We start from the raw sequence: 12,190 nt of genomic DNA, 5'->3' as shown, positions 1-12,190 counted from the left end.
TATGGTTTTAGGGTGGGTATTCAGAACTAGGAGGGGCTGGTGGTATGTATGGATTCCAGGAACTGAGACCCTTATCAGGGTAACCATCCAGGTGTGGCTATTCTTTAACATAGCTGGGCCCTGCAGGCATTGTTTTCGCAGATCTCCTGGGCTTCTTTTTTTCATTAGGGAGGGGAGGGGTGCCCGCCACCAGCCTTACAATATATATATATATATTTTTTTTTACATTTTTTTAACAACTCCATTAATTAAGGGTAAGCATAATTAAAGCATTTTGTTCATATATGCAATATGTAATTGACATGTGTCTTGGTTGGAAAATATAAATCGCTAAAACTGCAATGTCTTCATGAGTACCATTTTGGAAAACTCGTGTTCCATGGAGAACAAGCCATGACAAATCCAGTGCCTTAGGGAGAGTATATCATGGATGGACTCATTCATTATTGCCAGGAACTTGCGGTAAACTCTTTTCTTTAGGGCCATGATTGTGCTAAAATATTTAGTTACTACATGGAAGTTTCATCAGTCATAATCCTCATAACTGATTCTAACAGTGGTAAGTTTTCTAACACAGCAGTCTAGTTTGATTTTTAAAACACTAGACTTGGCTGGGCATGATGGCTCATGCGTATAATCCCAGCACTTTGGGAGGCTGAGGTGAGAGAATTACTTGAGGCCAGGAGTTTGAGACCAGAATGGGAACATAGCGAGACCCCATCTCCACAAAAAATTTTAAATGTTAGCCAGAAATGATGGCATGCACCTGTAGTCTCAGCTACTTGGGAGGCTGAGGTGGGAGGATTGCTTGAGCCCAGGAGTTTGTGACTGCAGTGAGTAGGCTATGATCACAACACTGCACTCCAGCCTGGGTGACAGAGCAAGACCCTGTCTCTTAAAAAACAAAACAACCCACTAGATTTGAAACTTACAGGAGGGCCCTAGAGGAACAAAATGAAAATTCTTGAATATGTGATACTTTGGTCCTGTGATAAGGGGCAAAATCTATCCTAATTTCTGATTAGAAGAAAAAAGTATCTTTCAAAACATTTCAAAGTAAAATGATAGCAGATGTGGGTGCCTAATTGGAAACAGCTCCTCCTCAGTGGGCTTTTTGCCTCCCAGACGTTAGAACTCTCCTCTACACACACACCCCTCACCCCTGCTGAAGCCAGACCTTCCGTCCCTTCCTCTCTGGGGACTCTGTCCCACTCGGAAGGATACTAAGGATTGCATTTGATCTCATAACTTGTGCAAAGAAACAGAATGTTATTCACTGTAAATATGTGTAAAGATGGGGAGAAGAGAATGTGATACTTGCCAAGAAGTTTTAGGGTTTTTTTTTTTTTCATTCCTTTTTGAAAACCTTATTTGTGATTTTAGTGATATGGATGGAAGTGAAAGATTTTGTTTCCTTGTTTCACCACCCCATAAAAACACCATTTACCCCTTCAGATGGAACCAGCTTGCCAAGTTTTCCTTTTTAAGAGCTAGTCTTTCTTCTTGTTTCGTCTCGCCCCTAGCATATTCCTCTGCAGACGCTATTGAAGTTCATGGTGGATATTGCCCTGGGAATGGAGTATCTCAGCAACAGGAACTTTCTTCATCGAGATTTAGCTGCTCGAAACTGCATGTAAGAGTCCTGGGCCATCCTGGAAGGGGTTGGACCTCATGGTATTCGATGTTTGCAGGGTTGGGGGATGGCCTGTTGCTGTTGAGATACGGAAGGAAGCTAAGTTTGGGAGGGGATGGTATGGCTTGCTCTGAAAATGGGATTATGACTGAGTGTTTGCTTGGGATTTAAATACCTCTGCCTCTAAGACTCTGGTTGGCCTCCAAAGCTTTCTCCTGTGACTACTTTTTCATTTTCACTCCCTCCCTCAGGGAGGACTGCTAGGTGTGACCTTTGATCCTTCCTCACTGCCAGCAGCTAGCTTTGGACCCAGAGTTAGGTGTAAGTCAGCTAATCCTGAAGATAGTCATAAAAATTGCAGAGGTTTTTGGCCCTAAGTTTTCCTAACGCTTCTTGTGAAGGAGTTCTGTGCTTTGAATACGTGGAAGCTTTCCTTTCACAGCAGACAATGGCTTATTGTCTGAACTTTGGACTTACGTTCTCCCCATTTCTTCAACCTGCTTCAACAGAGCCGTTATCTGCTGTAAATCTTCAAAAACAGTAACTATTTCTTGATTTTAAGTTTGCTGTTGCAAGAAGAGGGAGTGGTCCTTAAATATGTTGCTGTCATTTGCTTTTCTAGGTCAGAGGTGTGACAATAGGGCCTCCACCCTCATGCCTCCCAACCAACCCTGCCCCCCAGCCCCTACCCATTTCACAAACCTCATTTTTAAAACCCCCAAAGGGGGGTTGGATTTTGTTATTGCTTTTATTTAAACAATTTTTCTCCCATGGAGGTAGAAAAATTTCTGTTTCCTTCATGAGTTTCCCAGCGGGTAGGGTGAACAGCTTTCTGGTTTGCCCTGGACAACGGGGATTCCCAGGACATGAGACTCGCAGTTTTGAAAGTCAGTGTCAGGCAGAGACAAGTTAGTCACCTACCCCAGACCACTCTATATCTCCTCCTTCTCTTTCTCTTTTTCCTGTTCTTCCTCCTCCTTCTTGTCTAGGAACTGTTTTAATGATGAGCTATAAATGCGATTATATCTCTTTCATTTCCCAATCAATTTCTCAAGCACCCACCTGGTCATCTTGGCAAGTAGTCCAGCATCTCCGTCTTAGAGCAGTACTTCCCCACCTCCTCCACACTCTCGGGAGCCTTGCTGAGTCCACAAGGCAGGTGCTGCTTCCAGACCTTAGGCAGGAGGCTCCTGGGGCACTAAATCAGTCTAGCAGAGGGCCTGGTTTTGAGCTGCTGCTTCTTCTACTCCACATCTCTGTTCCCTCCAGGTGTCTCCATCCACTGTGCACAGGAGCCCTTGCTGGTCCAGATCCCCACACAGACCAGAGTGCTGCCGACTATAGCTCTTCTGGCCACACTTGCCCTGCCATTGGTCCCAAAGCAGGACCTTCCCAGGCCGATAGGGTCTCTGTCTTCCTTTGGTCACTTCGATAAATGTTTTCAGCAGCATCTGATGCAGACCAGTGAATTAAGGCTTTGCCCTGAGGTTGCTGAGGACATGAACTTTGCTCTCTGCAGGTTGCGAGATGACATGACTGTCTGTGTTGCGGATTTTGGCCTCTCTAAGAAGATTTACAGTGGCGATTACTACCGCCAAGGCCGCATCGCTAAGATGCCTGTGAAATGGATTGCCATAGAGAGTCTTGCAGACCGAGTCTACACAAGTAAAAGTGACGTGGTATGTACACAGCTTTGATTCAGGGCTCCACCTTGCAAAGATGAAGACACACTGAAAGCAATGACTTAAGCTGGTATTGCAAGACATTTTATCCTTTGATAAACTGAGAATTGGGAGCATGCTCAGCCTCCTCTTTTATGTCTTACTAGATACTTTAATTCAGGTACAACGGTAGATTCTGGTGAAGCATCCTAACATTAAGAAGAGCTCTGCTTTGCACAGGCCCTTCATTTAGTTCCATTTTTCTTTGCAATCAAAGGATGACTCATTGCCCACAACTAAGATATTTCATAGTCATTAAATTGGATGAGTTCATCCAGTGGCTCTTTGGAACCAAGATGCTACATGAAAGGCACTGTGGAATTACACCCTTGACCCAAGAGTAGGCGAAGGGAGCACCTCACAGTCATGGTGGAGCAGAGCCGTAAGCAGAGGCATGGTGTGTGACGAAGCTATTTCTGCCTTTGCCAAATTTCCCAGAACAACTTTCATAAAATTGGGGAACAGTGACACTCCAACCCACACTATTGCCATATTGGGAGAGCAGCGTGTCTCATACATAATTGCCGGCTTTGTGTACGGTCATCCGGGCTTTAAGGAAATGACCTTTCCCAAAGAAAAAGTCCATTCAGCCTTTGTGGAAAGACTTGCATCCTAATTTGTTGTTGCCTTGTTCTCAGTGGGCATTTGGCGTGACCATGTGGGAAATCGCCACGCGGGGAATGACTCCCTATCCCGGGGTGCAGAACCATGAGATGTATGACTATCTTCTCCACGGCCACAGACTGAAGCAGCCCGAGGACTGCCTGGATGAGCTGTGAGTGAGCTTCTCTGTGTCCCTGGGCTCTGCGTGGGGCAGCCACTTGGCTCTGCAGGGGAAGTGCACCAAATGTGTGTGTGGGAGGGTGCGTAAGCCAGGTGGGCATGTGCAGAGGGTGGCACCTGCTGACACTCCAGGCCAGGAACCACTCCTGGTGTGGGAGATGGCATGTGGCATCTCCAGTGACTCCTCCAAGTGAGCCTAGCCTCGAAAGACGGGCACTGTGAAGTCAAGGGGATGGCACATATCCTAAAATACCTTCCATACCACTAGGAAATATATCCACAGATAAACAGGCTTGCTTTATAGTGCATGAGGTACTTGAATGACCCTCCACCCTCTTTCAGACCAGTTATCCTTCTCTTTCTATAATATATAGCATTTCAAACACACCACTCAGTAATATCCTTCATCAGGAAATTTAGAAATCTAAGCCGGTCACTTTGAGATCAGGCTGGTCATCAGAATTGCTTGGGGGATGTTCTAACAATGTGACTCCTCAGCCTTGTACCTGTAGGTAGTGATGCTTTTGGTACAAAGTGTGCCCAGAAATGTTTGCTTTAAAATGCTCTCTGGGAGTCTGTGTGCTCAGCCAGGAGTGAAAACCCCCAGCTAAACGCACGCAGGACCACAGTGCACATCCCTTCCCGACAGGCCCCTCTGTCCTCCAGGCAGCATGGGCCTTGGAGTCGGGCAGGCCAGGCTCTGCCTCCTAACCAGCCATGTATGTATGTTGTGGCCATGGCAGTTGACTTGCCCTCTCTGGGCCTCATGTTATCAGCCACAAAAAACGTATCACCATACATCTCTCAGGGAGATACAGTGAGGGTTAAATAAGACAGTACACGGAAGGCTCAGCCTGTAGGAGGCGCACAGAGTAAATGCTCAGGTAACGAGCCAATTATTAGTGGCATCACTGTGAACTGATCTCCCCCAGGCACCTTGCTAACCTTTGTAAAATAATTTCTTATGGTGCTGCCTGTAGCGTGGTGATTTGAACCTTCCTGATGGTGAGACTCCTCTCACCGTTCACCATTGTGTGTAAGGGCCGTGGGCTCAGAGAGGGCATTCTCACCGCATTTCGTAAGAACATTTCAATGCGTGGGCCTGTGCTGGCTGTCATGGAGGGCCATGCCCGGGCGCCGGTGTGGGTGAGCACGGTGGGCAGCACCCCCTCCACACACACACATACATGCACACACATGCACACACTCTGGCCCTGCTGCCTCACATGGGAGAGCAAGCCTGGGTTCGTTTCCCCTCAGGCCTCCCAAGTCCCTTCAAAGCAAAACAGAAGGAAACTTTTAATCACAGCCTCGCTCTGCTTGGTGGTGGTGGTGGTGGTTATTGTGGCTGTAGCTGTATAACATTACGAACACAAACAAACACTGTAAATCATTTTAAAACATCATGGAATGGTAATTAAATTAGTTCTAGGGTTTCACGGTAGTTTTAAAAGGGCGATGTTAATGAAATGCTTGTTTCTGAAAATGAGGAAACATTTCAATCAAACAATATTGACTAGAAAGAATTTTGTTGAAGTTTCTTAGCTTTCTCTGTGCACCAAAAAAAGTTCATATTTGCAGTGATTATCTTGGGTCTTAGCAAGGTCAAAGCTGTGTCATATTGTGGTCTTAGAGCCAAAATGAGAGAATGCTGAGTCGGTTTTCTGGGAGACTTTTTAGGAGACGGAGCAGCAGAGTCAGCACGCGCCATGTGGCTGGGGAAGTCGCGGGCAGACCCCCAGCCCCCACCTCCCGTGGGCTCCCTGCACCACCGTGCAGAGGCAGCTGTGGCCCCAGCTCTGGCCTCAAGGCCTTTGCAAGCCAGGCTGCCTTCCCTGTCTCCTCTCACATCTGGATGCCGGTGAACAGCAGCATCCCCCAAAGAGGCCTCTGTGTTTCCATTTCTGAGACGTTCCCTTTTAAAAATGAAATGAGTCCTTCTGAGCTGCTTCTCTCCAAACATAGTTGAGATGAGTTAAGTCCTGTGTTTGGTTGCCTCTTGGTTTTTGAAAAGCTCTGAAGTATGACGATGTGAATCACAGAGCGCCCTTTGTGCCTGCCCTCCCCTCCTGCCCCCCTGTGGGTCACCTCTCCTCACAGCATCAGCCCCTGGGTGACCAGGCTGCGGGCCCTGCTCCTCACCACCCCAGAGGCCGCTCTCTGTGATGTCCCTGTCAGTGTCCATGGGACATTTCCCCACTGCACCCGTCACAGCCTCCCTGCTGCCCCAGGCTCCTAATACAGTCTTTGGGTGACGACCAGAGTAACCTTTCTAGAATTATAGCCCCATCATGGAATGCTTCTGAAGCTGATCTTTCAGTTGATTTTTCATTGCCCATGGGGTGAAATCCAAATTCCTCTGGATCTGACCCATGTCGGGCAGGTCTGCTCAGTGGTTACGAACCTGGTCTGTGGGGCCAGACACCCCTGGATCTGGATTGCAGCTTTACCCTCAACCTGGGGCCAAGCATCATCCTCTCAGGTAACTCACCTATAAAATGGGTTTAATGGTACCTGTGTAATGGGTGGCTGTGCTGACCGAGCAAGCTGATGTCTATAAAGTGTTTAGCACGGTGGCTCAAACAGTAACCATGAGGAAAGGTTGCGGGTTGTTATTTCCAGCCTAGGAGGATGGGGTCGCAGATGAGAGCAGGGGCCCCATGTCAGATGGGCTGAGTACTGCTGTTGACTGTTGGCGTGACCTCAGGCAACCCCGCTCCTCTCCGGGCCTCAGCCGCCCTGTCCAGAGCAGGGCTGTTTCTTCCTTCATGGGGCTGCAGCAAGGAGTAAATGGTCGGGGCACACTGGTCCACCCACAGCTGGCACTCACTGGTAACGTTCTCGCTGCGTCAGTGGCCTTAAAGCTGCACCCACTCAGATTCAGGGGCTCCTCTCTGGGGCTTACCTGCCCCATCACAGCACTGCCCTCATTCTTATTCCTGACCACCCCAACACTGACCTTGAGCTCTGGTTCACGTTGGCCCCCAGGGCCTGGCATGTTGACGGGTGCAGAGCGGCCCTGCCTCTTTCCTGCTACTCGTGTGCCCCGAGGACCGAGCTCACACCTGCCTTCCTCCTCTTAAAAACCCTCCTCCGCTCATTGACTGCCTCCTCCACTTCCACCTGAGGCATCCCAGGCCCAGAGAAGGAGCAAGGTCAGAGTCACAGGGGGCTTAGTGGCAGAGCGAGGGTAGACGCTGGCTAAGATGGTGGAGACACATGCACGGCTAGTGGGAGGCGGGCGTCATTTCCCTGAGCAGACTGGCAGCACTGTACTCAGCCATCCTCAGAGCCAGGAACAAAGGACATGCTTGAAAAACATGAGTAAAGTCACACGTTTATAAAGTTTGTAAATTTATATGATTGCATTTTTTTTAATTCTGGTAAAGTATACATAACATAAATGCACCATCTTAACCACTTTTGTATAGTTCAGTCGTGACATTCACATTGTTGTATAACCATCACCACCATCTCCAGAACTCTTTCATCTTACAAAACTGAAACTCTCTCCCTATTAAACTGCTCGCCATTCTCCCCTATTCCCAGCTCTTGGCAGCTTATATAATTGTATCTTTTATAAAATCTCAACAGAAAAACAAAAATGACCATTTACCAAGGCAATTACCAAACTTATTTTTCTTTCCATCCATAAAATTTCAATCACTAAACATCACAGCCCTTCTATTAATATTATTTACCAGATGCTTCTTGTTAATCCTCTTGGTCCACTAGTGTGAAATTGCCCTTCTGTGGGAGTAGGCTAGACAGTACACTTGCTCACTGTGCTTTAAAAGTCATATTTATATTTTTTATATTTCATAAAGTATTAACTATAAAAAAGAAGTTTCAAAGTGATGTTGCTACTATTCTAGTTGAAACACAAAATAGATTACTTAAACACTTTCTCCTAAGACATGGAATAAATGAAAGTAAATTAAGTGGCACTGCCCTTGAGGAAGTAACTGAAAAGAAGATTGTGTCGCTAAGGAAAGAATGTCTCAAAGCTCATCTCAGAGTGCAAACAGTCAAGGCTCTGTGGAAAACAGGGAGTCATGCAAATTGATTTGTGCCGTGAAAGCCATTTGTGCCATGAAATAGAAACAAAAATTGTGTGCCAAGTCTAAGTGACCATGTAATGAAGGTGAGACAGGGGGACTAGAAAGAACTCCTAAGCCTGGGATGAGAATCAGGGTTGTGAGACAGGGAAACGTGCCATGCCCTGTGTTAAGGATCTTTATATACATGGCGTTTTGCGAGTCTCCACCTTCCTCATGCACGTGTGGGTGTTGGTAAAGGCTGGAAAAGTAGACAAGTGAAAAGATGTTATTATACGTCTACATGAGTGAGATCCATGTGTTCTTTGTGAAATACTACCATAGTAGAATCAGCCAAAGGATCTATAAGACAGGACAAAATGTAAACATGGGAATTGCATATTTCTGTTCATAAGATACCAGTAATTTACTGCATGTGCCAGATGATTTAAATTTGGGGTGTTTTCTTATCCAGTGACATGAATATCAATTTCTCAAAACAGGAAAAGATCAAAACAAAATGTTTGCCAGGCATGGTGGCACACGCCTGTAACCCCAGCTACTCAAGAGGCTGAGGTGGTAGGATTGCTTAGGCCCAGGAGTTTGAGATCAGCCTGGGCAAAATAGCAAGACCCTATCTTATAAAATATATATCTCTGAAAGCCAATTAATATGCCTGGCCCTAAAAGGTCAAGCCTAGCAATCATACATAGAAAATTTTTTTTAAAAAAGTGAAGCGATGGTATAACTTACTCTTCGTTTCAGCCTAGTGATTCCTGAGTGTCATCTCTCCATTTTATTGTGCTCTTTTAAATGTCACTTCATTATAATTCTTAATTACCCTGGACACTGGGAATAGAGAAACTGTTCAGAAGAAAGAATCGTCGCCTATAGAACACCGCAGATGGGGTCATGAGGTGCACTTGGATGTAGAGTTGTCCAGTCTGAATCTGATTTCCCTATTGCCTACATGGCCATGGCACCTTCTGTACCATCCCTGAGCGCACTCTCGCCATCGTTACAAAGTGACAGCGACAGGGCTGTTGAGAAGACTAGACGGAGTGATACTCACCACACAGCGCCCCTCACCCCTGCTGCTGCCCTCCTTAGCCCCAGCCCCAGGGCCCCATCTAATTCAGCTCTCCTGGTAACAACCCAGCTTGACAGCATAGGGCGGAGTCTGCAAACTTTCTCTGTAAAGTACCAAGTAGTAAATATTTCTGGCTTTGAAGCACCTGCTCAACTCTGCCATTGCAGCAAAAGCAGTTACAGACAACTCATAAACAAATAGGCAAAGCTCTGTTCAGGTAAAATTTACAAAGCAGACAGTGAGCCAGATATGGCCTGTGGGCCATAATTTGCCAACCACTGTATAAAGAAAAAGACCATAAATATTCCTTATTTGCAAAGTTAGATATAATTGCCACATAGGGTGTCTACTCCAGGAAACAGAATCACTTTCTTGTCAAATACCCATGGAACATTTACAAAAGTTTTATAAATATTAAGCCACCTAAAAAAAAATCTCAATGATTTCCATAAAAAGTAGAACAAATGTTGATTAAACTGTGATAAAAATTAAAGATAAGATGAAAAGGGGTGGATTGTACTAAGGGATCCTTGTGCTGTGCCAGGAGGTAATTCGCTTGTTTTGCACTTTTAGGTATGAAATAATGTACTCTTGCTGGAGAGCTGATCCCCTGGACCGACCTACCTTTTCAGTGTTGAGGCTGCAGCTAGAAAAGCTCTTGGAAAGTTTGCCTGATGTTCAGGACAAAGCAGATATCATTTACATCAACACGCCATTGCTGGCGAGCTCTGAGGGCCTGGCCGAGGGCTCTGCGCTCCCTCCGCTGGACATGAACATCGACCCTGACTCTATAATCACCTCCTGCACTCCCAGCGCTGCCATCAGCGTGGTCACAGCAGAAGTTCATGAGAACAGACCTCACGAAGGAAGGTACATCCTGAATGGGGGCAGTGAGGAATGGGAAGATGTGGCTTCTGCCACCTCTGCTGCAGTCACGGGTGAAAAGAACGGTGTTTTCCCGGAGGACAGACTTGTAAGGAATGGGGTCCCCTGGTCCCTCTCTAGCACTCTGCCCTTGGGGAGCCCCTTGTCAGATGAACTTTTGTTTGCCGATGACTCCTCAGAAGGCTCAGAAGTGATGTGAGAAGAGCTGGGAGGAGACATTCCAAAATCAAGTCCGTTCTTCTGCTTTAGGAGAATCCAGTTAGGCCTGATGTTTTTGGTATTTGTTTTCCTTACCAAGTAACCTCCACGGCCCCAAAGCACCAGATGAATGTTGTCGAGTAAGTCGTCATTAAAAATACATAATATATATTTATTTAAAAAGAAAAAACATATATGTATATGGTGGAAAGAGATAAGGATATTATATTTTAATAAAAGATGACTTATTTCACTGATCTTGCAGATCTTAAAATTTAAGCTTCAGCCATTCTTTGATACTAACATTTGTACAGACAGAGTCAAAGTTGTTTTCTAAGGTTCTTTTCCTTTTCATGACTGTTAAATGTAAAAATATTTGTAAAGTGAAATGCCATATTTGACTTGGCTCCTGGGTGTTCATGTATTTGATAAGAATGATTCATTTAATATTTAAAGTTTTAAAACTGATTAATTTTCTGATATGACTTCCTAATAAAATATGAATGAAGAAGGACGTGTTGAACTTATCTGAGACTTGGAAAGACAGTGGTCACTGGCAGCATCAGGGCTTTTGCAAAGGAATTCTCTTAACACCTGGTCCTCCGTGCAATTGCTCTGACCATTCTTGGCATTATTTTTTAGAGATATAGAAAAACCACTCCAGGAGTCCACAGATGGGGACAGAAAATCTTGACTGAACAATACAAAGCAAGTAGGAATATTTTAAATAAACGGTAAAGGAGAGTGTGGCAGGTGAAGCCCTTCTTTGTCGGGACGTGTGACTCACAGGCAGTAAGCATGGGCAGGGGGCTCAGCACACCTGCGTGCACATCTGGGCTCTGCCACTTCATAATAGCCATCATTCGTTGAGCACTTGTTATGTTTCAAGAACTTTATGTGAACTGTCCTATTTAGCCTGTATGTCGTTATATTAATACCATGGGTGCCAGCGCCATCGTCACGGATGGGCAAGGAAGCTGAGGCTTTGAGAGATTGAATAACCTGCTTATGGCCCACATCTAGAGAGTGCGGCAGCCAGAATTTAGAATGTCTGATTCCGGCTGGCTCTAAGCATGTAATTTAGGGGTCTACTCAAGAACCTCTCGACATTTTTATTTTATTTAATAAACATTTAACACTTACTATGCTGCAGGCATGGTACCCATTTAATCCTCATAACAACCCTTCCAGGTAGGTACTACCGTTATCTCCACTTCACACATGGGCAAAGTGAGGCAGGAAGAGGCTAACTTTCTCTGCTAGTAAGGGCAGGAGATGTAGTCAGTTGAATTATTGATCCCTCAGCCCTTGGGGCAGCTGGCCACTGGCATCCGCAGGCCTGTCAACTCCCCACTGCTGAGCAGCCTCACCCAGGCCTCTTGCAGCTTTCGAGGATCAGCATCTACACGGGATCCAGGAGTGTCTACATGGGATCCAGGAGTCCTGGTCACAGCTGCCAACCCAGGCACCCGATCTCCAGTGTGAGCTGGCTCCTCTGTTCCTATGAAATGTTTCATATGAAAAAAGTTCTGAGGGTTTCCAAAGAATCTGCATTGTTACATGAAATGCCAACATTACATCTTATTAATGAAAGAAAAAAGGCTATAGACCCAGCAAAGATAATTTATTTATACTGTTGAAAATTTTTGAATAGTCATTAAAAAATCAATAAAAAAATTATCACCTACTTGTGCAAAGTTTCTTGTGGATGCTGACTTTCAAGAATTTGAATAATTCATCATTAAGATCTTGATCAGGAATTGACAGTGGCTAGTTCAAACGAAAAAACTCCAATATTGCTGGGTGTGGTGACTCATGCCTATAATCCCACCACTTTGAGAAA

At 45.5% G+C, this 12,190-nt stretch overlaps 1 protein-coding gene across 1 annotated transcript in view; it reads left to right on the top strand.

Moving 5' to 3' along the window:
- MERTK (MER proto-oncogene, tyrosine kinase) overlaps positions 1-10,855 on the top strand; it is a 100,729-nt gene extending 89,874 nt beyond the window's left edge. The window contains exons 16-19 of the mRNA XM_045550082.1: positions 1,524-1,633; positions 3,153-3,312; positions 3,993-4,129; positions 9,838-10,855. Of these exons, the coding sequence (XP_045406038.1) occupies positions 1,524-1,633; positions 3,153-3,312; positions 3,993-4,129; positions 9,838-10,348 (918 nt within the window). The 3' untranslated portion in view covers positions 10,349-10,855. The remainder of the gene's footprint in view (positions 1-1,523; positions 1,634-3,152; positions 3,313-3,992; positions 4,130-9,837) is intronic.
- Positions 10,856-12,190: the final 1,335 nt, after the last annotated feature.

Source organism: Lemur catta, chromosome 4, assembly GCF_020740605.2.
Source record: "Lemur catta isolate mLemCat1 chromosome 4, mLemCat1.pri, whole genome shotgun sequence".
Lineage (NCBI taxonomy): Eukaryota > Metazoa > Chordata > Mammalia > Primates > Lemuridae > Lemur > Lemur catta.
Note: the sequence above shows the minus strand (reverse complement) of the source record. Positions and strands in the feature narration are given on the sequence as shown.